The 25,252-nt window shown below is 57.0% G+C and overlaps 1 protein-coding gene across 3 annotated transcripts; it reads right to left on the reverse strand.

Annotated features, from left to right (window-relative positions):
- Positions 1-3,778: 3,778 nt before the first annotated feature.
- Positions 3,779-24,794, reverse strand: GUK1 (guanylate kinase 1). Of its 3 annotated transcripts, none has more exons than XM_054171420.1 (8): positions 24,675-24,794; positions 15,213-15,326; positions 13,961-14,002; positions 12,008-12,104; positions 8,202-8,340; positions 6,245-6,329; positions 4,778-4,863; positions 3,779-3,950 (listed from the first exon to the last, which is right to left on the reverse strand). In XM_054171420.1, the coding sequence occupies exons 1-8, from the start codon at positions 24,712-24,714 to the stop codon at positions 3,915-3,917; spliced, it is 639 nt and encodes a 212-aa protein (XP_054027395.1). In that variant the 5' UTR covers positions 24,715-24,794; the 3' UTR covers positions 3,779-3,914. The 3 variants fall into 3 exon arrangements, with proteins under 3 accessions (XP_054027395.1, XP_054027396.1, XP_054027397.1); XM_054171421.1 differs by lacking the exon at positions 24,675-24,794 and adding an exon at positions 19,313-19,540; XM_054171422.1 differs by lacking the exon at positions 24,675-24,794 and adding an exon at positions 15,508-15,602.
- Between the last annotated feature and the right edge of the window lie 458 nt (positions 24,795-25,252).

The following is a 25,252-nucleotide window of genomic DNA, read 5'->3' on the forward strand; positions in this document are numbered from 1 at the left end:
GGGGTACCCCAGAGCGGAGCAACCAACATCTCAGCTGGAATCACAGCCATGCTCAGGGGGAGAAATCCATCCCCATAGTCCCATGGGGCCAGGTGATGACATTTAGGGGACAGCTAAATAAACCCCCACCTGACAGCTCTAGCTCCCTCTCATCCTTCCCCCCAGAGCACCCCAAGCCTGTTGGTTGGCATATTCAGCACCATCCTGCCTGGACTGTCTCCTAGGTGGGAAATCAGGTGCCCCAGGGTCAGCATCTTAAGCACAGGAAATCCCAGGGCAGCAAGACTCCTGCAGCCCCAACTTTGCCGTGATCCCTCGATCCCATCCCCACATGAGGACACTGTTTGTGGCCGTGCAGGACCCTAAATGTGGTGGCTGCCACAGCCACAACGCTGAGCACGGTCCCCGTGTGCCCCAGGGATGCAGGGATGGCTGCATCCCTAACGAGCCAGGATGGAAAGCAGGGATCCACCAAGGGATTTCTCTTTGCAGAGGCCACTCATGGAACAGATGCCCCACTTTTGGAGGGTGCCCCGTGGGGAGCCTCAGCCCCTCAACAGGTACCTTCGCCCACCCGGGTTTGACGTCTGAGGGGCAGCACGGTCCCTCCAAAACACCAAAGCACCCAGAAACACCTCATGGAAGATGCTCAGCGGCCATTGTCACCCTTTGGTGAGCAGCCTGGCTCCAGCAGCCTGCTCCCAGTCCCTCCAGCAGCGCCGGGCAGCAGCCGGGCAGCAGCGCCGCGCTCCAGCAGCTGCTCGAAGCAGGTCGCCCGAAGCAGGGCAGGCTGCTCAGCACTCCCTCCTCTATTCCCCCCAGGGCAAAGGGACACCAATGAGCTAAATTACCTTCTCCCCCCCGCTCCCGCCCCTCGTTTTCCAGGCGCTGGCAGCGCTGTCACACGGCTGAAGCGTAGTCCCTTCCCCTTTGCCAGGTCCCACTCACCTCTCCTGGAGGCTGGGCCGGGGGCTGGCAGCCACACGAGGTCTCGGGGCGCTGGCAGGAGGGTTGAGCAGGCAGCAGCTGGGCACTTCCATCTGGGGACAGCGCCGCGGGTCCCACGCGGTGGCCGGAGACCACCAGACCGAGGTCAGCGCCGCGTCCTGCAGCCCGGCGCTGCGCGGCTCCGGAGCGGCCGAGCTCTGCGCTGCGCTCCTGCCATTTGTGCCACCTAGAGGGGAGGTGTCCCCACTGCAGACGCGCCCCGCACGGCCCCGCCGGGCCCCGAACAGCCCCGCCGAGCCACTCGGCACCCACGGAGGAGCCCGGGCACAGAGCTGCCCCCCTGCAGGATGGGCAGTGCCAGGTGCTGTGAAGCCACTCCACGTCCAGAAACGTTCCCGGGGAGCATTTTCTTAGCTTCAGAGAATTGTTTGGTTTGGAGAAGACCTCTTAGAGGTTCAGCTGCTGACCTAACACCACCGTGCCCATGAAACCACAGAATCACAGAACTGTCAGGGTTGGAAGGGACCTCAAGGCTCAGCCAGTTCCAATCCCCCTGCCATGGGCAGGGACACCTCACACTACAGCAGGTTGCTCACAGCCACATCCAGCCTGGCTGCAAACACCTCCAGGGATGAGGCTTCCACCACCTCCCTGGGCAGCCTGTGCCAGGCTCTCACCACCCTCCTGGGGAACAACTTCCTCACATCCAATCTCAATCTCCCCATTTCTAGTTTTGCTCCATCCCCCCCAGTCCTATCCGTCCCTGACACCCTCAAAAGTCCCTCCCCAGCTTTCTTGTAGCCCCCTGCAGATCCTGGAAGGCCACAATGAGGTCTCCTGAGAGCCTTCTCTTCTCCAGACTGAACAGCCCCAGCTCCCTCAGTCTGTCCTCAGAGCAGAGCAGCTCCAGCCCTCTGCTCCTCTTCACGGCCCTTCTCTGGACACCTTCCAGCACCTCCAGATGCTTCCTGGCACAGAGTCTCCAGAACTGGACACTGAGCTCCAGCTGTGGTCTCAGCAGAGTGGAGCAGAGGGGAGAATCACCTCCCTCACCCTGCTGGCTCTGCTTCTCTTGCTGCAGCCCAGGATGTGATTTGCTCTCTGGGCTGCAAGTGCACACCATGTCCAAGTGACTCCACCACCCCAAGTGACTCCACCACCCCAAGTGACTCCACCACCTCTCTGGGCAACCTTTTTCCATACCTGACCACCTTTTCCTGGTGGTTTAACCAAACTGAGAACCTCCCAGCAGGGAACTTATGGCAACATAAATGATTTCAGAGTCTTCTGTAGGAAAGAGCCATCAGAAACAGCCCCAGGGAGGTCAGTGATCAACACAAGCATCAAATCGTGGTGCTGAAAGGGTTGCTGAGGTCTGGTTCTGCTTGCTGGTGTCCACAACACAGAGGATGATAGGTTGGGTGGTGGTGACATGGGCTGAGAGGGGCTCAGCTTGCTGGAGCAGAGCAGCTGGGTGAGGGGGAAAGATGGGATATGAAGAGCTGAGTGTTAAGGTCCAAGCCTGGCCTGGCCAGCTGTGGGTTTGGAGAGGACAAAGTCATAGAACCACAGCATCCTTTTGGTTGGAAAAGGCCTTTAAGACCAAGTCCAAGCAGTCTCTAACTCCACTGAGTCTGCTGCTAAACCACATCCCTCAGCACCACATCTCTGCATCTTTGAAACAGCTCCAGGGACAGGGATGGAACCACCCTGCCTAGGGAGCCTGTGCCAAAACACCACAGCCTGGCACTGTCCATGGCCTGCATGTCCATGGCCCAGCTGTCCATGGCCTGCATGACACCAGCTCGATGGGGGTTTGGTTGGTGGGGACACAGCTGGCAGCTGGCTGGGGGATGGCAGCTCTGCCTCTCCTCAGGACCAAGCACAAACCATCTGCATCCTCCAGGACAAGCTCTGGGACAAGTGACCTCACAAGTGGTTGCTCTTTCCCTGCAGCTCAAAACTAGGTCAACCACCTGGAGGTACTTGAGACAACACTGCTCAGCTCTCTCCCACCCTCACCCCTGGCACAAGTTGAGGTGCTTTGAGTGCAAGGGCAGTGAGGACGCAGCCCTTCCAAGGAAGCTCAGGACACAAGCTGGGAGAGGGACCAAAGGGCTCAGGAGTGACTTGAGAGCATCAAGAGAAGGCTGAAGAAAGCTGGAGTGCAAAGCATCCTCTCCCAACAAGTCAGACACAGCTCTCCACAGCTCAAGGCAGAGAGCAGGACAAGAACAGTGGCTGGATCAGATGGCCCTGGGCCAGGAAGGATTTACTGCTGCCCTCAAGCATAGCAATCCAAAAGGCTGCAGAGCTTGGCAAGGGAACTGTTTTATCCCTCAACCTGTAGGTATCAGAGCATCTAAAACCCCACCCAAACTGAAGTGGAACAAGAAGCAGAGACTGCTGCCAGGACTGGCTGAGGAGGACAAACTCACAACCCTGCTCCAGCAGAAGAAAGGCAGTGGACAGCTCACGTCCTGCCAACACACCACCTCCTCCTCGAGGCTTCCCCAGCTGCTCACCAGGGCCACACAAGACACCACCAGAGAGGCCAAGGGCAGCAGAAACACCCCAGGGAGCTGCAGGCAGATCTGCAGAAGGAAGCAGGAACCAGAAGGAGCAAGGGGGTGCCAACATTTGTGCCAAGATGGAAGGTGCTGTCTGCAGGTGCTGTGCACCTCCCGAGCCTGGCAGCTCCCCTCCAGCCCCGGGGGACACCTCTGCCCTTGGGCCAGCTGCCATGGTGCTCACTTCCCAAGCAGCAAGGCTGGGAGAGGCTGTGCTGAGCACGTGGGGAACAGACACACAGCTGTGGCCACCTTGTGGTTTTCTTTCCTTTTAATAGAAACGTCCTAGAGCGAGGTGGGAGGAGGGGCAGGCTAGAGGGAATGTCTCTCGGAACCAGGGGGTGCCACGTGCTGTGGGGATGCTGTGCAAAGTGACCAGGTCCAAGCAGCCTCAGCTCAGCACTTCCTGGACTCCTGGGTCTTCTGGATTTCCTGCAAGGAGATCAGGAGAGCAGTTCAGCCCCTGCCACTCCCTGGGAGCAGCTCCTGGTTTCCCAGCTCTGCAGACCACAAGCCATCCTCTCCTCAGAAGCTCCACAGCACCAAGCTCAGAGCTCCCAGCTGAGCCTTGGGGCAAGGCAGGGCTTGCCTTGGAGGCTCTTCAGAGACAGCACATCTCTTCCACACTGTTTGTCCTGATCCTTACCCAGCATCATGCTGGATTACACAACCCCACACTGGTGGGGGCTGGAAGGGAGATCATCCACTCCAGCCCTCAGCTGAGGCAGGGCAGCCACAGCAGCTTGCCCAGGAGCACAATGTCCAGGTGGGTTTGGAACTCTCTAGAGAAGGAGGCTCCACAACCTCTCTGGGCAGCCTGGGCCAGGGCTCTGGCACCCTCATGGTGAAATTGTTCCTCATGTTTGGATGGAACCTCCTGGCTCCCAGTTTGTGCTGTTCCCCCTGGTCCTGTCCCTGGGCACCACTGAGAAGAGTCTGGCCCCAGCCTCTTGCCCCCCAGCTTTCAGGTCTTGCTGAGCATTGCTCAGATCCCCTCTGGGACTGCTCTCCTCCAGACTCAACAGCCCCAGGGTGTCTCAACCTTTCCTCCTCTCAGAGATCTGTTTCCCACTCTTAGGCCACTGCTCCATCATCATTCACACAGGACCTGTGCTCAAGGGCACCACTCAGCAGCTCAAACCAGACCAAGTGTGGGCATGAGGTCACATTTCAGTGGCTTCCTATAGCAGCCCCTCACCTGCTCAGCCCAGAGGTCAGGCCTGCCTGGGCAGTGAGGCAGGAAACCCCCAGGAACTCACCTCCAGGAGCACTTCCTTCAATTCAGAATAGGCTTTTTCTAAGTCATCATTAATGATGACCAAGTCAAACAGGCCAGGCTCTTTACCTGGGAAGGAGAGGACAGAGGAGTCAGAGGAGAACATTTCTGCCATGTCATCTCTCATCATTCCTTAAGAAGGTCACTGAGCTGCTGGAAGGTGTCCAGAGAAGGGCAACAAAGCTGGGGAGGGGTCTGCAGCACAGCCCTGGGAGGAGAGGCTGAGGGAGCTGGGGTTGCTTAGCCTGCAGAAGAGGCTCAGGAGAGACCTTCCTGCTCTCTCCAACTCCCTGAAGGGAGGTTGTAGCCAGGTGGGGGTTGGTCTCTTCTGCCAGGCACCCAGCACCAGAACAAGAGGACCCAGTCTCAAGCTGTGCCAGGGGAGGTTTAGGCTGGAGGTGAGGAGAAAGTTCTTCACTGAAAGAGAGATTGACCACTGGGATGTGCTGCCCAGGGAGGTGGTGGAGTCACCAGCCCTAGAGGTGCTCAAAACAGGATTGGATGTGGCACTTGGAGCCATGGTTTAGTTGTCAGGAGGTGTTGGGTATTAGGTAACAGCTTGGACTTGATATCTTTGAGGCCTTTAGCAACCTTATCGATTCTAACTCCTTGGAGAATGTCAGCTGGAATCTTTCAGGCTGGAAAAGGCCTTTCAGACTGTCAAGTCCAACCCTTAACCCAGCCCTGCCAGGTCACCACTAAACCATGGCCCTCAGCACCCCATCTACATGGCTTGGAAACCCCTCCAGGGACAGGGCCTTCCCCACTGCCCTGGGCAGCCTGGGCCAGGTCTTTGCAGCCCTTTCTGAGAAGCAATTTTTCCTGATGCTCAGCTTAAACCTCCCCTGGTACAACCTGAGGCCATTTCCTCATTCCTTGGGAGAGGACACCAGCTCCTACCAGGCTGCAGCAAGACAGAAAGTCTCCCCTCGACCTCCTTTTCTTCAGGCTGAGCACCCCCAGCTCTCCCTCAGCAGCTCCTCAGCAGCCCTGCTCTCCAGACCCTTCCCCAGCTTCCCTGCCCTGCTCTGGACACACTCCAGCCCCTCAATGTCTTTCTTGGAGCGAGGGAGCCAAAACTGAGCCCAGGAATCAAGCTGTGGCCTCACCAGCGCTAAGTCCAGGGGGACAATCCCTGCCCTGGCCCTGCTGACCACACAACTGTTGATGCAAGGCAGGGTGCTGGTGGCCTGCTTGGCAGCCCCTTAGCTCCTCTTCAGCTGGCTGCCAGCCAGTCACCACCCCCAGGTCCTTCTCTGCTGGGCAGCTTTCCAGCCATGCTCCCCAGGCGCGGAGCAGCGCTCGAGGCTGTGGCGATCCAAACCTTTCATGCACTAAACCCCCCAGCTCCTAAATGTTGTGAGCCACAGCATTTCCCCCCCAGCCTGGCTCTTAAACCCCCAGCACCTCTCCTCCCAGGGGGCAGAGCCTGGGAGCTGCCTGGCCTTACTGAGCTCCAAGTCGACGCGCGCCGCAGCCAGCCGCCTCTGCAGGCTTTCCTCTGTCTCGGTCTTGCGGTCCCGGAGCCGCTGCTCCTGCAGCCAAGGACAAGCACATGCCAGAGGGGCAGGCTCCAAGGGCTGCCCCAGGAAGCCAACCCCCACCCAGGGCTGCCTGCCATTTGCTGCTGCTGCCCACCAAGGGCCTGGGAAGCAGTGCTCTGCAGGGGGCATCACTTACAGCCCTGAGCAAAGCAGAGGCCAAGCTGAGTTTGGGCTCAGGATCTCCCAAGCCAGGGCTCTGCCTCCCAGGCTCTTTGGATCCCCTTTTGTTTGGCTGGGGGAGGTGTGTGTGTGTGGTGTGATTGGTTGGGGGGGGGTGGAGGTGGTTTGATTGATTGGGGGGGTTGGAGGTGGTTTGATTGGTTGACTGGGGGGAGTTGGAGGTGGTTTGATTTGTTGGGGGGGTTGGAGGTGGTTTGATTGGTTGGGGGGGTTGGAGGTGGTTTGATTGATTGACTGGGGGGGGTTGGAGGTGGTTTGATTGGTTGACTGGGGGGGGTTGGAGGTGGTTTGATTGGTTGGGGGTGTTTTGATTGATTGGGGAGGATGATGGTGGTTTGATTGATTGGGGGGGTTGGAGGTGGTTTGATTGGTTGGGGGTGTTTTGATTGATTGGGGAGGATGATGGTGGTTTGATTGGTTGGGGGGGTTGGTGGTGGTTTGATTGGTTGGGGGGTTTTGATTGATTGGGGAGGATGATGGTGGTTTGATTGATTGGGGGGGTTGGTGGTGGTTTGATTGGTTGGGGGGGTTGGAGGTGGTTTGATTGGTTAGGGGTGTTTGATTGATTGGGGAGGATGATGGTGGTTTGATTGATTGGGGGGGTTGGTGGTGGTTTGATTGGTTGGGGGGGTTTTGATTGATTGATTGGGGAGGATGATGGTGGTTTGATTGATTGGGGGGTTGGTGGTGGTTTGATTGGTTGGGGGTGTTTTGATTGACTGGGGGGGTTGGGGGTGTTGTGATGATTGGTGGGGGGGTTGGTGGTGTTTTGAGGTGCTCAAGAGGAGACTGGACATGGCACTTGGTGCCATGGTTTAGTTAGTCAGGAGGTGTTGGGTGACAGGTTGGGCTTGATGATCTTTGAGGTCTCTTCCAACCTTATTGATTCTATGATTGATAGGGGGGGGGGTTGGTGGTGTTTTGATTGATTGGGGGGGGGTTGGTGGTGTTTTGATTGATTGGGGGGGGTTGGTGGTGTTTTGATTGATTGGGGGGGGGGGGGTTGGTGGTGTTTTGTTGGGTTTTTGGTTGGTTGGGGTTGTTTGGTTGTTTGGGGGTGGGAGTTTGTTGTTTTGTCACTGTGGTTTTGTCTGCAGGTAGTGCTGGGAGAGACAATCTGCTGGGCTATGGTGTCTGGTGCTGGTGGTTTCCTCCTCCACAAACTCAACAGGGAACCAGAGTGCCTGATCTCCTGAGGGCAAGCCAGGAGAGCAGGAGTGGGGGCCTTCACCACCCTGCACTCCTTGTGTGGCTTCAGCAAGGCCACATCCCTCCCTGAACCACGACAGCGACTTCCGCTGGCGAGAGGCACACCGCAGTCACAAGACCTGGGTGGGTATAAGACTTGTGGTGCTGCAGGGACCCAGCCTCCCTTGGCTGAACTTCAGCTCCTGGAGGTAAATCTCAGCACAAACCCCCTTCCCTCCCCAGCACAACTCCTGCCCTTAAAAGCTGTCCATAAGCCAAGGGGTGGAAACCGCTCAGGAGAGACTCGAACCCCGCGGCACAGGAGGGATTTGGCCCTGGGGAGCTGGAGGTCACAGTGAGCTCAGGAATGTCCTCCCCACGTGTTGTGCAGCCCCCCCAGAGCACAGGGAGGGGGGAAGGAGGAAGCCCTGTGGCTTCAGAGCGAGGTGCTGATTACCTCTAAGCGCCTAACGGCAAAGGAAGGCAGGCGCTCACCAGGATGGCGATGGAGGGAGGCTGCACCGAGATGTAGATGGGGTTCAGCTCTGTCTGCTTGATGTTCTTCACCCCCTGGATGTCAATGTCCAGGACACAGATCTGGTTCTGGGCCTGAACAGCCTGCACTGCACCTTTACTGGGGACAGAGGAGAGAGGGAAGAATAGAAATAGAATTAACCAGGTTGGAAAAGACCTTTGAGATCATCCGGCCCAAGCTAGCACCCAGCAGCGTCCTGATCAGCTAACCCATGGCACCCAGCACCCCACCCAGGCTCCCCCTAAACACCTCCAGGGATGGGGACTCCACCACCTCCCTGGGCAGCACATTCCAAAGGCCAATCTCTCCTCCTGTGAAGAACTTCTCCCTAACATCCAGGCTAAACCTCCCCTGGCACAGCTGGAGCCTGTGTCTCAGGGGCTCAGAGCACCCAGGCAGAGCAGGGCAGGTTTGGGGTGTCCCCCTCAGCAGCAGGTCTTCACCTCCCAGGGCTCCTCTGCATCCAAACTGTGGTGGAAATGAAGGGAGAGTCTGCTCTGCTCTTGCTAACTGCAAGGCAGTGAGCTGCTGTCTCCTTCTAGAGAGGCTGGCAAAACCTGGCTGAGCCACAGAGCAGCCTGAGGCAGTGACAGAATTGGTTTGGGTGGAAGAGACCTTTCAGATCACATCCAACCCTTAACCCAGCACTGCCAGGGCACTGCTAAAGCACAGCCCTCAGCACCACATCTGATGGCTTTTCAGGCCCTCCACCATGCCCTGGGCAGCCTGGGCCAGGGCTTAACAACCTTTTGGAGAGGAAATTGTTCCTCATGTCCAACCTAAACCTCCTCTGGTGCCACCTGAGGCCATTTCCTCTTGTCCAATCACTTGTGCCTTGGGAGAAGAGGCCAACCCCACCTCACTCCAACCTCCTGTCATGAAGGCCTCCCCTCAGCAATCTTCAGGCTGAACACCCCAGGTCCCTCAGCTCCCCAGCCCTGTTCTCCAGACCCTTCAGCAGCTTTGCTGCCCTTCTCTGGACATGTTGCAGCACCTCAGTGTCCTTCTTGGAGTGAGGAACCCAGAAGTGAACACAGCATTTGGGGCTGACCTCACTGGTGCCAATCAGGGGGACTATCACTGCTCCAATCCTTAGCTCCTCATGCTGGCTGGTGGGGAAGAGCAGGCAGGCAGCCTCCAGGCCTGGTCAGTGCAGCAGATCTACTGCCTGCAGAGCCCCTGCTGAGATGGAGCCATGCAGGGGCATAGAGGTGGCTGGTGACTTTCCTTCTGACCCAGGAGTCCCTCAACACAGAGCACAAACCCCAAGGAGAACGCTGAGGTGAAGCCACCAGACCAGTCTGTGCCCCATACACACAGAGGTGTTTGCTGCCTTGCCTGGCTGAGCAGCAGCACAAGCCCAGATCTGAGCCCTGTCCACTGCAAAGCCACAAACCCCCCCAAAGGGCTTGGTCTGCCACTTAAAAGCTGCAGGCTGTGTCTGGGGTCAGAAGGCATCAACTGCTGCAACTGATCCACAAAGAGCCAGCAGCCCCCAGAGCCCTGGGAAAGAGATCACAGAACCATTCAGGGTGGAAAAGGCCTCTGAGACAATCAAGTCCAACACCAACCCAACTCCACCATGCCCACTAAACCCTGCCCTGAAGCCCCAGGTCTGCACTCTGATTTCAGCCTCCAACTTCCAGGGGCTTCAAAGAAGCTGTGGTGTCTGTGGGGTTTGGGGTTAATTCCAGCCTCTCCCCCTGCCCAGCCACCACCACAGACAGGAATATGCAGGGGGGACCAAAGGGAGGGCAAGCAGCTCTGAAACAAAGCCAGGTGTGCAATTTCATGTGGTTGAGGTCCCAGATGGCTGCAGAGTTCAAGGGAACTGCAGGCACCCACAATCAACTGTGGGTGCACATCAGAAAGCAGCCAGCTCCTCCAGCCTGTGGCTGGCTGGATTAAGGACACACCAGAAGGACAGAAGCCTGTCCTGCACAGGATGAGTCAGGGATTAGGGAGCCTGAACTCAGTTTCTCCATGGTTCTGAGTAGCTGGAGGATGAGCTGTCAGGTTTTCTTTCTCTTGCCAAAGCAGTGACACTGAGGTGTCAAGGCTGGGGCAGGGAAGGGATTGGTGCTCCTTCATCAGGCTTAGAGGGACCACAGCCTGACCCCTGTGAGGCTGCCCTTAGCTGTGGGGACAGCAGGACACCTTGTATGAAACAGCCACATTACTGCAAGGCAAAATGCTCAGCACACCTCCTGCATGCTCAGTCTGGGGCCTGACCACAGGCTTGGAAAAGGCCTCTGAGATCACCAACTCCAGCCACCAAGCCAACCCCACCAAGCCATGCCCCAGAGTGCCATCACCTCCAGGCTTCTGGAACACCTTGGCACCTCCCATGGGGACACCATGCTCAGAAGGAAACAGCAGGCTCTGGCTGAACATGAGGAGAAACTTCTTAGCTGTGAGGATGACAGATCACTGGCCCAGGCTGCCCTCCTTCAGAACCTCATCACCCAGGGGTGACCTGCCAGGGTGGCCCTGCTTTGGCAGGGGACTTTGGGCTGGATGATCCCCAGAGTCCCCCTTCCAACCCCTACCATTCTGGGATGTAACTGAGGAAGCATCTCAAGAAACATTTCACTCTCCCCCTCAGCAGGCTCTTTCCTCCAGTGCCACAATCTTCTCCCAGTAATTAGACATCTGACTGCTAATTAACACTGCAGCCAAGTATTGTCTTGAGCCTCAGCCCCAAGGCAATGCTGCCTCAAACCCCACCTCATTCTTGCAGCCCCACTCAAAGGGGCCATGCAGTTTAGCTGGTTGTAAGCAGCAGAGATATTTGCTTGAGGGCAGACAACAGAGATGTCACCTCCTGAACTGCTCCTACTCAGGGCCATCAGGCAATGCAAGGGTGAGGAGAGGAAGTCTCCATTCCAGCCCCTGCTCTCTGCAAGCACTTGGAGAATATTAGGGAGTGTAAATAACCTGTGAAAATCATCTCTGTGTGAGGAAGGTGCTAAGTGTAGGAACCACTCCAGCAGCCCTCAAACACTGGAAGCTAAAAAGAATTTAACCCAATGATGACTTCATTGAGGAGCTAACTCTGCAAGCTACTGGGAAGGACAAGCCCTGGGAGGAGAGGCTGAGGGAGCTGGGGGTGGTTAGCCTGGAGAAGAGGAGGCTCAGGGGAGACCTTCTTGCTCTCTACAACTACCTCGAAGGAGGCTGTAGCCAGGTGGGGGCTGGCCACTTCTGCCAGGCAACCAGAACAAGAGCTGCACCAGGGGAAGCTTAGGCTGGAGGTGAGGAGAAAGTTCAGTATTCAGTATTCAGTATCACTAAGGTTGGAAGAGACCTCAAAGATCATCGAGTCCAACCTGTCACCACAGACCTCATGATTAGAGTAGGGAGGACAACAGTGCCCACTGCAGGCTTGAACTCACAAGCTTCCCATTAAGGGTCTTATGTGCTACCATTGGCCACTGAGATGTGCTGCCCAGGGAGGTGGTGGAGTCACCAGCCCTGGAGGTGTTCAAAAAGGGACTGGATGTGGCACTTGGTTTAGTTAGTCCTGAGGTGTTAGGTAAGAGGTTGGACTTGATGATCTCTGAGGTCTTTTCCAACCTGCTTGATTCTATGATTGTTTTTGCTGCCTTAATAAAGCTGTCAAGGCCCCCAGCATCAAAAGGAGAGGAGAATCTGTGTGGCTGGGGGGGGAAAGAGTGCAGCCAGGTTAAAATATTGCTCCCTTCACCCCCCTCCTAGCTGCCCAGCACCACTGGAGCTCAGCAGTGAGAGCAGCTGAAGCACTTACCTTGTCCCATACATGTTCCCAGAGAACTCTGCATGCTCAATGAATTCTCCAGCAGCAATTTCTTTCTGCATTTCCTCTCTGGACACAAAGTGATAATCTGGAGGAGCAACACAGGAAAGGCAGGCAGGAATGAACAGCTTTGAAGGTGAAGTTTGTGCTCAGAAGGATACCCAGGAAGGAAGCCAGTGACAAACAACACAACCCCCACCGTGGAGAGCGCTGTCAGATTGCAGACCATCTCCTTCCTAACTACCACACATCACAGCCTCTCTCCACACCAACTGCCCAGGCACCTGCTCAACATCTTTTGGAGCTTAGATGTGTGGCTACAAAGCTGCTGCACCCTCTCCTTCATGCCCTTTCCCCTTTCTGGTGCAGTGGGAGCTCCCCCTCCCCACTCCCACAGGTGTGGAAAACACTGCCAGGGCCCTTCATCTGAAAGGGTTTGTGATGAAAGCCTGGGGTGGGACAAAGGCAGATGAAAGGGACATCAAAACCAATCCAACTAAAAAGCAATGCTGCTCTGTCTTGCAAAGATTCCTGCCTTTCCCCTCAGACTGCAACCTGCCAGAGGAGATGAAGAGCAAGCCTCATGTGGCTCCCTCTGAAAGACACCAGCCACAAAAGAGCAGAGCAGAGCAGCTGGGCACAACTCAGACAAAGGCATCTCACTGAGCAGCTGCATCTCCCAAAGCCTGGGGCACTTTGGAGGGACCTCACCAGAGCTACCTTGGGGGAGAAAAACCAAACAAGTCAGGCACCAGGGTGCCTAAACTGAGAGTCCTGCCCTGCACACCTCAGCCAGCAGCTCACAGAGATGGTGTCCAGAAGAGAAAGCTGCAGCCTGTGCTCTGCCCCTGCCAGCATTGCACCACTCAGTTGGCTTTTGGTCTGCAAAGTCCATCCCTCTTCATTACCTCCTCAAGGCAGGGCACATGCTGCAGAACAGCTGCAGGTGGCTGCAGCCTCATTGCCACTGAGGTGAAGAGCAGAAGTGTTTGTGGGTTCCCAACACACCCAAATACATCAGCACTGAACATCTGCCTAAGGAAATGAACCCTGCAAACACAGAACTAGAGGGCAGGAAGGAATTGTTTCCCCTGAAGGTGGTGAGGCACTGGAACAGGCTGCCCAGAGAAGCTGTGGCTGGGGCCCTGAGCAACCTGGTCTGTTAGGAGATGGCCTTGCCCATGGCAGGGGATTGGAACTGGATGATCTTTAAGGCTCTTTCCAAGCCAAACACTTCTGTGATTCTGTGACTTATCCACTGGAGGGATTCATGCAGGGACTACACAGAAAGTGATGGAACAGCCAGGTGGCCAGGAGGGCCAAGGGCATCCTGGCCTGCAGCAGGAGGAGTGTGGCCACCAGGAGCAGGGAAGTCATTGTGCCCTGTTCTCAGCACTGCTGAGGCCACAGCTGGAGTCCTGTGCACAGTTTGGAAAGGACATTGAGACACTTGAATGTGTCCAGAGAAGGGCAGCAAAGCTGGGGAGGGGTCTGGAGCACAGCCCTGGGAGGAGAGGCTGAGGGAGCTGGGGTTGCTTAGCCTGCAGAAGAGGAGGCTCAGGGGAGACCTTCTTGCTCTCTCCAACTCCCTGAAGGGAAGTTGTAGCCAGGTGGGGGTTGGTCTCTTCTCCCAGGCAACCAGCACCAGAACAAGAGGACACAGTCTCAAGCTGTGCCAGGGGAAGTTTAGGCTGGAGGTGAGGAGAAAGTTCTTCCCAGAGAGAGTAATTGGCCATTGGAATGTGCTGCCCAGGGAGGTGGTGGAGTCCCCATCCCTGGAGGTGTTCAAAAAAGGCTTGGTTGTGGCACTTGGAGCCATGGTTTAGTAGTCATGAGGTGTTGGGTGACAGGTTGGACTTGATGATCTGAGGTCTTTTCCAACCTTCTTGATTCTCTGCCTCCTTGCTGAGCCAGAGGAGCCAGGCCCAGCTGCAGCACACTCACCTTTGCCATTTACTTCTCCAGGTCTTGGCTGCCTTGTGGTATCTGTGAAGGAAAACAACACCAAAGCCTTGTAAGTGCTCATGGCATCAAAGAACTAAACCCACAGCCACAGCAGACTAACCCAATCAGGAGTCAATTGATCAGCCAGGATCTATTTCAAACAAGCCCAGCCTCAGGAACTGGGCAGTGGAACACAGCACCACACAGCCAGCCTGGCCTGCTCTTGCTGGGACAGAGTCCCATGGCTGCAGGTCACTGGCAGCAGAGTGACCCAGTGTATCCCAGACCAGCAACATCATGCTCAGTGTAAAGGGAGAAGTTTGTGGAGGAAGAGGAGCCTCCTGCTTGAGCTCCCTTCTCCCTCTGGCCCCAGTCCTTCCCCTACTCTTGAGGGCTGCCTTCCCATTTGGTGTGAACCTTGACTGGGCTGAGTGTAACTTGGTTCCCTTTGTATTAGCATCAGCTCTGTTGTTTCATCACACCCACTTGCAGCTCAGCCCATGGCTCTGCTCTCCTCTTCCTGATCCTTTCTCTGCTAGGGAGGAGTCACTGGCTGATAAAGCAACTGCTGGAGTTTAGCCCTGGACATGGACTAAACATAGCCAGCCAAGAGTCCTAAATCACCTGAGCACAATCAGTGAGGATTGCTAGGGGCTAAGCAGCCAGTGTGGAGGCTGGGCTCAGTTTCCAGCTCTGCTGAAGCTTTCCTGTGTAATCCAAGAGCTGTTACTCAAACCTCTGCCTCAGTGAAGGGAATCAGAGGTGCCCTACTTCACTGTGCTCTTCATCTTAAAGGCTTGTGGCAGCACCTACAAGCTTAAGGGCAAATCCCCCCACAAGGCAGGTGAACAAATGCTGTGGATGGTTTCTCTGGGTGCAGAAAAACCTTGGGAACCTGCTGGGAACTTTCCACACCAGGATTATTTTAAGCAGCAGCTCTGCACACCTAGCAGGGCCTGGTGGTGAGCAGGGAGGGTAACACTGATGATGATTTCACTCAGGACCAGGAGTCAGCCCAACACAAGGCTCTGATCCCCTGTAAGCACTTGTAGAGCAGCAGCTGCCAAGGTCCAAGCAGCCTAGGCAGGGGGCAGCAAAAGAAACATCTACCAAGATGAAATCCTGAGGAAAACAGGTAAGATTTAGTTTGGAGTGAGGTGAGAGGCTGAGGAGGGAGCAACACAAAAGGGAAGCTCATTTTGCTCCCCTGGACTTCCCAGCTCCTCCAGAGCCCTTCCCCAGAGGCACTCACGGGAGACACTGAAGCCAAAGATGTTCTCATAATCCCTGAGCAGCTTCTTCAGCAAAGTGCTCTTGCCTGCACCTGATGGGCCACTCAGAACCACTGGTCTTGGTCCCTGCATGGCTGCAAAGACACCAGAAATACACACTGCCAGTCAGACACAGCCAAGAAAAGCAGAGCTGGAATAGAATGAAGCAGGCTGGAAAAGAGCTCAGAGATCATTGAGCCCAACCTCTCCCCCAACACCTTCTGATCACCTGAACCACTCAGAGCAACCAGCCTGCCACCACAGAGGGTCTCTCACCTCCTGAAATGGCTCTGGATCCAGCCCAGCCACCAGGTATCACCAAAGGCACAGCAAGCTGGAGTCAACCAGCAAGATGGCCAAGTAAAGACTCATCTGGGAGGAGGTAGAATAGAATTAGCCAGGTTGGAAAAGACCTTTGAGATCACCCAGTCCAACCTAGCACCCAACACCATCTGATCAGCTGAACCATGGCACCAAGTGCCTCATCCAAGATCTCCCTAAACACCTCCAGGGATGGTGACTCCACCACCTCCCTGGGCAGCACATCCCAATGGCCAACCTCTCTTGCTGGGAAGAACTTCTTCACCTCCAGCCTAAACCTCCCCTGGCACAGCTTGAGACTGTGTCCTCTTGTTCTGGTGCTGGATGCCTGGGAGAACAGACCAACCCCCACCTGGCTACAACCTCCCTTCAGGGAGTTGTAGAGAGCAAGAAGGTCTCCCCTGAGCCTCCTCTTCTCCAGGCTAAGCAACCCCAGCTCCCTCAGCCTCTCCTCACAGGGCTGTGCTGCAGACCCCTCCCCAGCTCTGTTGCCCTTCTCTGGACACCTTCCAGCATCTCAACATCTTTCCTAACCTGAGGGGCCCAGAACTGCCCAAAGCACAGCTGTGGATTCCCAGAGGGGCTCAAGCCCAGCAGTGCCTATCCTTCACCCTTGGGTATGAATTTCTGCAGGCAAACCTGCAGTGGTGGTGAAACACAGGCCTGGAGCTGAGAGGAGGGAAGTGGGAGAGCAGGAACTAGAAGGAAATGTGAAGAAGTATTGAATCAGCAGACTGGCTGCAGCCAGAGGGAGCTGCCAGCTCTGTGCTGCTGCACAAGGCCCAGGCTGGCAACTCTGAGCACTTGGACACTGTTTTGGAGAGCAGGCAGCAGAGGCCAGCAGCAATGCAGCAGGACAGCTTCACCTTGCCTTGCTGCTGGCCCTGATCCTTACCTGGGGAACAAATACCTCAGACAAATACAGGAGGTGCAATGCTGCAGGGTGAACACTTGCTCTCAAGGGACTGAGCTTAAAGGAGCCTGAGACTGGGTCCAGCTGCCAGCAAACTGGGGTCACTCCAGCCAGTTCTCTCCTAGCATTCTTCCCTGTCCCTCTAGGGCCCAAATCCTAGAGAAAACTTTCTCTAGCAGGAGGAAAGCTGGGGAGGGACTTGTGAGGCTGTCAGGGAGTGACAGGACTGGAGGGGATGGAACAGTCACAGCTGCTTCCCTTTCATGGGGGGAGGGTTTCCAGGAGACACTGGCAGCAAAAACCAGGGCAGAGATCAGCCAGTGTTACACACCTGCAGCTCTGAATGAGGGATGCCCAGGAGACCACCCCTCATGATGCCCACTTACAGCCCAAGGGGGACAAACTACAAGCCTGTGAGGGGCAGTCACAGGTTTCCCATCAGTGCAGGGATAAACAGCCACACTCAAAAGTCTTTATCCTAGACAGACAAAGTGCTGAAACCTAGACCAGAAGCTCAGTGTGTCCTCCCCCAGAGCACTCCTGTGAGGCTTTGGGCTTACCTGGGATACAGATAACCTTTTGCCTGGAGCTCCAGGCAAACTCCAGCTCAAGTCTGGGTCCTGTTACAGGAAAATCCCCAACAGGCAGCCTGGGGCCACACAGACCTTGCTGCAGCCAGCCAGAAAGAAACAAGCCATGGAAGCACAGAACTGTAGGGGCTGGGAGGGACCTCTAAAGATCCAAAGAGTCCAAGCCCTGCTGCCAAAACCTGGGTGTCTTCCTGGGGCTGCCTCTCTGGGGAGGGAAAGGAGGCTCATTCTCACCATGGGAATAAAGATGCCAACCCATCCACAGCAACTCAGCAGCTTCTGCACCAGAGGTGATGAAGCAAGAGGGGCAAATCAAACAAGCCTTTCCCCCCCCTCCCATTTCATTCATTACCTTTCTGGAACAGGTAAAGCCCCTGGAAACGTTGGGGCTTTTTCCCTCCAGTTTGAAGCTGCTGGGCTGGGTGTGACCTGAGAGCAATCAGCTGCCAGGCAGTGCAATGCCTTTCCATCTTGAATGAGATCATAGCAATGTCAGCCTGACCTTACAAATCACTTTTTAGACAGCCTTAAGCCAAAGGCTGCCTCTTACAAAATCAGCTGTGGATGGTGGGGCAGGCTAATCCAGCCAGGCTGCTTCCCTGACCCTCAGCTGGATACCTCCTTAGCCCTAAATCCCCTCATCAGGCAGCACTGCAGCTTTCCCTGGCTCCCTCGGGATGCCTTCTGCTTGTCTGAGCAGAGCTTACCCCAGCCTGCAGGAAAGGATGAGGGAGGGAGCAGGAGGGAGCAGGAGGGAGCAGGAGGGAGCAGGAGGGAGCAGGAGGGAGCAGGAGGGAGCAGGAGGGAGCAGGAGGGAGCAGGAGGGAGCAGGAGGGAGCAGGAGGGAGCAGGAGGGAGCAGGAGGGAGCAGGAGGGAGCAGACCAGGTTGGAAAAGACCTTTGAGATCATCCAGTCCAACCTCTCACCCAGCACCATCTAATCAACTAACCCATGGCACCAAGGGCCCCATCCAGGCTCTCCTCAACACCTCCAGTGGTGGTGACTCCAGCACCTCCCTGGGCAGCACATACACCAAGGCTGAGCTCAAGTGGGTGTAAGAGCCACAGAGAGCCTCCAAGATCAGCCATTTGGGCTTGCTCAGCCTGGGGAGGAGCTTGTGGTGGCATTTCAGAGGTAAGATGGGGACAGGCTTTCCAGCAGGGCCTGCTGTGGCAGGACAAGGGGTGATGGGTTTACCAGAAGGGGGAGATTCAGACTGAGGGAAGGCAGACTTTTTATGCTGAGGGTGGTGATGCAGTGGCCCAGGCTGCCCAGAGAGGTGGGAGCTGCCCCATCCCTGGACCCACTGCAGGTCAGGCTGTCTGGGGCTCTGAGCAGCCTGCTCTAGGTGCCAACCTCCCTGCTGAGTGCAGAGGGGGTGGACTAGAGGAGTTTTGAAGGCACCTTCCAACCCAAACCATTCTGGGATTCTCTGAGGCCCAGTCCCACAGGTACCTGACTGTGCTGCTGGACTCTGCTCCAGCATCTGAGGAACACAATGGGGCTGCATGAACTCCAGGAAGCCCTTTGGGGAGCCTGTGCTACCCTGGACTCTGCAGCTCTGCTCACTTCCCATTGCCACATGGCCTCCATGAGCAATGCCAACAGAGCAAAGCTCACCCTCCTGCACCTCCTCACCAGCAAAGTGCTCCTTGCTCAGAGCAAGGAAGCAGGGGGGGGCTGGTTGTCTAAAGCATCTCTTTCTCCTCTGCCAGTGCCTCCTGCCCACAGAACCAAAACAGCTGAGCCCTGACCATGGCTTGTGAACACTCCAGGAAAGAAAGAGGAGCTACCCAGAGCTCCTTCCAACACCCCTGCTCCCAGCTGCTGCTCCTTCATCACAGCAGCTGCCTGGCCACCACCAGAAGTCCCCACACATGATATCTGGATGCCAGCACAGACCCTGCCACCAGCACAGACCCTGCCACCAGCACAGACCCTGCCACCAGCACAGACCCTGCCACCAGCACAGACCCTGCCACCAGCACAGCTTCCCCTCCAGTGTGCTCTGTGCCAGCAGGAACTGCTCCAGAGGACAAGGTCCCTGGGCCCTGCCTGCAGACCCCAGCCAGAGGAGAAAGAGCTTTCACCTCTCCTCCCTCAGCACTTCAGCCACCCCTCCACAGGCACTGACAAGAAAAAGGGACTTGAAAGCTGCCCAGATCACTCACAACCATTTCATTCATTCCCAGAGTGGGGAGGGGAAGGAGCAGCAGGCAAAGCACTGCCTGGGAGCAGGCTGCAATGCTTCCTTACCTTCTGCTTTCACTCCCTTCCTGCCAAGGTCCAAAACTCAGCTCCTCACAGCAGGGCCAGGCTCAACAGGAGGGAGAGAGCAGAAGCTGGGCTATTTGTGAGCTGCCAAAGCCTTAATTACCCAGCTGCAGTTTTAAGATGGCCAATGAAAAGCACTCACTGCTCTTTAATCTCCTCTCCTGGTTTCTCCTCCACTCCCTGCTCTCCTGCTGGGAAAGCCAGAGGGAGACTCACTGCTGGGTGCTTGGCCTTGGGCAAAGAGCTGAAGGGTCTCTGTCTCTGCACAGAGCCTCAGGGGTCCCACAGCCCCTCCAGACAGCAGTGTAAAGGCACACAGCTTCTTAGCCTGGGGCACCTCCTGGGTGAGACCACCAGCCAGTGCAAGCTGGACATGGCCTTGGGAGGTCTACAGCTCACCATCCTCCTCCAGTGGCACCAACAGACATCCAGGACTGATGATGGGCTCTTGGATGACACTGATGCCCCTCAGGCATAAACCCCAAGCCATGATGCTGCTAAACTCACAGCACACCCAAGAGGCACCCAGCAGCTGCACAGCTGAGGCAGCTCTTCCAGAGACTCCCTCAGCCTTGGCTGTGGCCAGCAGCTCACCCTGGAATCACAGATTGGGTTTGCTTGGCAGAAACCTTTTAGATCCTCAAGCCCAACTGTTGGCTCAGCACTGCCAGGTCACCACTAGACCCTGTCCCTCAGCACCACATCTCCATGGCCTGCAAATCCCTGGAGGGCAGGGATGCCAGCACTGCCCTGGGCAGCCTGGGACAGGCCTTGACTACCCTTGCAGGGAAGAATGTTTTCCTAATCTCCAACCTAAACCTGCCCTGGCACAACTTGAGGCCATTCCCTCTTGTCCTACCACTTGTTACCTGGGAGGAGAGACTGATCCCCACCTGGCACCAGCCACCTTTCAGATAGCTGCAGAGAGCCAGAAGGCCTCCCCTCAGCCTTCTCTTCTGCAGGCTGAACAGCCCCAGCTTCCTGAGGCACTCCTCCCCAGCCCTGTTCTCCAGACCCTTCCCCAGCTTCACTGCCCTTCCCTGGACCTGCCCCAGCCCCTCCATGTCCTGCTTGTGGTGAGGGGCCCAAAACTCCACCCCATGTTCGAGGCCTGGCCTCACCAGTGCCCAGCCCAGGGGCACAATCCCTGTCCTGGCCCTGCTGGCCACACTGCTGCTGGCACAAGCCTCCTGCAATGCTCCTCTCCTTCAGGACTGCAGCCTGCACAGCTCCTGCCTCCAGCCACTCCTTCACCTCAGCTCAGCAGTTAAGCTACCATCCACAGAGGTGACAGTGAAGCTTCTCCTGCTCACACACACCAAAGCCAAGCCTCCAAACAGCATGTCCCTCCATGGGGGGACCCTGCAGGGCCTGTGCCACCCTGGTGCTGGTGGTGCTTTTCTTCCTGGAAGAGCAGAGGTGTCAGGGTATGATGGAGATGCTCTCCTTTACCTTCTGCCCCTTTCCCCACCCCCAGACACTCAGAACTAGAGGGAGAGGAGCCCCATGGGCTGTGATAACACTTCCTTGGCAAACAGGCTGCAAATAAACTAACAGCCATGCAGGTGGCTGCTCCCCAAACATGTCCCTCCTCCTCTGCTGCAGAAGTGAAGAGGAAAACAAGACTTAATTTAGAGGGGGGGAAAAAGGCCATTTCCACTGGCAGCTCATGGGCAGCAGATGGCAAACACCCAGCTGGCAGAGAGGCAATCTCTGCCAGCCCACAGCAAATCCAACTCCCACACAGCCCTTCTGGAAGGCACCCAACACAGTGCAGTGCTTTGGGGGCTGATGCTTGGGGCTGGAGAGGCAGAGATGAAGATGCAATGGGAAGGTGACCAGAAATGATCTGCCTCAAGATGTGAGAACCCACACAGAAGCTCTCACCTCCAGCATCAGATTTGGTACACACATGCCCCAAGGAACAGCTCCCAAGAAGGAGCCAGGCTGCACCCCCACCCTCCACTTCCCCAGCCCTGCCCAACACAGCTCCTCTTCATCCAGCAACCTGAAGCCCTCAACAGCCACAAGTAAAGCACACAAAAAAGCAGGCCTGAGAACCCAAATCTGGTGCCTCTGGGGCTTTTCAGATCTCCTCTTCAGTGCCCAGCCCAGTGAGGCACCTGCCTGTTACATCTTCAAGCTGCTGCAGCAGCAACATCTGCACTTTCAGCAGCAGCTCATTCTTCCCTGCCTCTCTTTGCTCAGACTGTGGCATTTTCAGAGCAACCAGCCTGCCACCACAGAGGGTCTCTCACCTCCTGAAATGGCTCTGGATCCAGCCCAGCCACCAGGTATCACCAAAGGCACAGCAAGCTGGAGTCAGCCAGCAAGATGGCCAAGTAAAGACTCATCTGGGAGGAGGTAGAATAGAATTAGCCAGGTTGGAAAAGAACTTTTGAGATCATCCAGTCCAACCTAGCACCCAGCACCATCTGATCAGCTGAACCATGGCACCAAGGGCCTCACCCAGGCTCTCCCTAAACACCTCCAGGGATGGGGACTCCACCACCTCCCTGGGCAGCACATTCCCATGGCCAATCTCTCTTGCTGGGAAGAAATTCTTCCTAACATCCAACTTAAATCTCCCCTGGCACAGCTTGAGACTGTGTCCTCTTGTTCTGGTGCTGGGTGCCTGGCAGAAGAGACCAACCCCCACCTGGCCACAACCTCCCTTCAGGGAGTTGGAGACAGCAAGAAGGTCTCCCCTGAGCCTCCTCTTCTCCAGGCTAAGCAACCCCAGCTCCCTCAGCCTCTCCTCCCAGGGCTGTGCTCCAGACCCCTCCCCAGCTTTGTTGCCCTTCTCTGGACACCTTCCAGCATCTCAACATCTTTCCTAACCTGAGGGGCCCAGAACTGGACACAGGACTCAAGGTGTGGCCCAAGCAGTGCTGAGCACAGGGCACAATGACCTCCCTGCTCCTGCTGGCCACACTGCTCCTGATGCAGGCCAGGAGGCCAAACCTGGGACTGAAGGCAAACACAGCTCCTGATGGGGTGGTCACTGATGGAGGACACAGGAGCTTATCAGCAGGGTGAGCAACACTTCCTGGTCTGCTGAACTCACCCTGGGTTTTACCTGGGAGGCAGGAACACAACCAGCAAAGGACAGACATCAGAAGAGTTAAACAAAATTAATGCTGATTAGCAGAGAGGCTTTGCAGAGAAGGTAGAGGGCCCCTCACAAAGCAGAAAAGAGGATTAGAAGAGTTTCCCTGGAGCACCAAGAATTGTCTCCTGGATTAGGATTAAAATCCCACTCCCTATTTTTAGCAGGCTCCTTACAAAGCCACCAGTCCCACCTTTCTGAAGCTTGTGATGCTTTCTGGAAAGCCAACCCAGCTACAGCTAAACAACCAAGCTGAACACTGAGAGCATGGAAGACCTTCAGCATATCCATGGCACCAGCTGCTCCAAAGGCAGCAGCCCCAGGTGTTGCTGACAGTTTTCCTCAGAGCACAAGAAGGTCACTGGTCCCAGGCTCACAGGGGCTGGAAGGGACCATCAAAGATCATCAAGCCCAACCCCCCCTGCCAGAGCAGGGCCATAGAATCCAGCACAGGTCACACAGGAACACATCCAGATGGGGCTGGAAAGCCTCCAGAGAAGGAGACTCCACAACCCCTTTGGGCAGCCTCATTCAGTCAAGGAATGAGTGAATGAAAGCTCCAGGGCTTCACCTGCAGCTTCCCAGCGTGCAGAGATGATGCTGGCCTCAGAGGTGCTGCCCCAACAACCAGCAGGTTGCTTAGATGAATGGAATTCTAAAGCAGCAGCAAAAGCATCCCCAGTGCTGTGCCCAGAGCTGGCAGAACCACTCAGCCACCTTTTGCCTGGAAATAATCATAGAATCAATGAGGTTGGAAAAGCCCTCAGAGATCATCAAGTCCAACCTGTCACCCAACACCTCAGGACTAAACCATGGCTCCAAGTGCCACATCCAATCCCCTCTTGAACACCTCCAGGGATGGGGACTCCACCACCTCCCTGGGCAGCACATCCCAAGGGCCAATCTCTCTTGCTGGGAAGAACTTCTTCCTAACATCCAACTTAAACCTCCCCTGGCACAGCTTGAGACTGTGTCCTCTTGTTCTGGTGCTGGGTGCCTGGGAGAAGAGACCAAGCCCCTCCTGACTACAACCTCCCTTCAGGTAGTTGTGAAGAGCAAGGTCTCCCCAGAGCCTCTTCTTCTCCAGGCTAAGCAACCCCAGCTCCCTCAGCCTCTCCTCCCAGGGCTGTGCTCCAGACCCCTCCCCAGCTTTGTTGCCTTTCTCTGGACACATTCAAGTGTCTCAAAACGATCTCAAAAGCACTAATTAGACCCTCCCCTGGCTGCACTGCTCAGCACTCCTCTCTGCAGGGAGCAGCGATGCAGCAGGAGGCACAAGAACCACTCGCTCAAGGTCACCGCAGAAACCAGCCGGGTCCAGGCATCCCTCCAAGCCCCTGTCCTACCACAGAACTGCACCACTTTAACCACTCAACAGGTTTGAGGCACTTCACCCGGCCAGGTGAACGCCGGCGGATGCGAAGCTCAGCCAGGCGCGGCTCCGCCACCTGCTTCCCCGCAGCGCCTGCGCTCCAGCACACCCCGCTTCGCCCTCGGGCGCCCGGGCAGGGGCTCACCCCGACCCCCGCCGAGCCTCCCACAGCACCCACCAAACCCGACCGCTTCGGCATGCAAGGCCTCCTGTGGTTGATCGCACCGGGCACACCTGCAGGCCGCCAGCGCCCAGCAGCAGCAGCAGCAGCAGCAGCAGCAGCAGCAGCAGCAGCAGCAGCAGCAGCGCGATGGTGCCCGGTGCGGCTGGCGGGATGGGGGCACCGCCAGCCTCGGGACCGCCTCTCCCGCTGGGCTTCGAGCCGGTCCCACCACCCACACCCACCCTGCACACGGGTAACAGCAGCTCACGCCGGCACCTGGAGGGGCAACGAGGGGGCTCAGCGCCCCCACAGGCGGCTGGGAGCCCCTCAGCGGAGCGCCCTTGTGAGGGGCTCGGCAGCCTGACGGACGGTGCGGTCACTCAGCAGGGCTACCCCCGCCCAGGACCTCAGCCCCCGGGACCGGCTGGTCCCCGTCGAACGAGGGTCACTGCATGTGGCCTCGGAGCCGCCCCGGCCCCGACAGCCGAGCACTCCTTGAAGGGGCGGCCGTGCCGGCTAGCCCCCCTCAGCCCCTGGGAGGCGCTCGGGGGGCGGGGGGCGTCTGATCTCTCAGTCGAGGACCCCTGTGAAGAGGCCCGGGGCCGATGACAGCTGTTCAACCCCAGACCCCAGTGAGTGACGGCGGAAGCAGCTGGTGCCCCTCAGCCCCCGAGCCGCGCCCGCCAGCCGCCGCGCTCACCCGCCCGGGCGATGGCGCCGAGCCGCCCCGGCCAGCTCATGGGGGACGGGGCGGGGGGAGCAAGGGCCGGGAGGGGGATCGGTCCCAGCAGCCCCCGCGCTCCCGCCGCGCGCCCTGACGTCACCCACAGAGGGCGGAATCCCGCAGCAGGCGGTCACGTGAGCGGCGGGCGGCGGGTCAGACCATGAGCGCGGGGTGGGAGGGGTGCGGGGAGGGGGGCGATTGGAGGGGTCTGGGGGCGCCTGAGGCTGAACCATGACGGGGATCGGGGGGCGGTAATGAGGGGGAGCGATGGGCCGAAGGACAGCGCCGTGGGGAGGGCCGGCAGGGTGAGGGGAGAGAAGGCAACCTGGCCTGAACCATTGCGGGACGGAGCGGAAGGGGCTGTCGTGGGCTGAACCACATTGGAGGTGTGGAGGGGGCATCGTGGGGGGAAGCCGTGGGGAGTGAACCATGATTAAGAATGGGGGAACCGTGATGAGGGATGAACCATTGGGGGTGGGGGGGACATCATGAAGATGAACTATGATTTTGGGGCCCCATCATAGAGACGAATCATGATTGAGGGGGTCCCGTCA

The sequence above is a fragment of the Dryobates pubescens genome, chromosome 21 (assembly GCF_014839835.1).
Source record: "Dryobates pubescens isolate bDryPub1 chromosome 21, bDryPub1.pri, whole genome shotgun sequence".
NCBI lineage: Eukaryota > Metazoa > Chordata > Aves > Piciformes > Picidae > Dryobates > Dryobates pubescens.

What these genes read in the sequence shown, in the direction of transcription:
- GUK1 (XM_054171420.1), bottom strand. Translation starts at nt 24,714, where the DNA reads ATGAGCTGGCCGGGGCGGCTCGGCGCCATCGCCCGGGCGG. An exon ending in GCGCGTCGACTTGGAGCTCA is followed by an intron (nt 4,864 to 6,244) that starts GTAAGGCCAGGC and finishes TCTCCTTCCCAG; the next exon opens with GTAAAGAGCCTGGCCTGTTT. An exon ending in TGAAGGAAGTGCTCCTGGAG is followed by an intron (nt 3,951 to 4,777) that starts GTGAGTTCCTGG and finishes ATCTCCTTGCAG; the next exon opens with GAAATCCAGAAGACCCAGGA.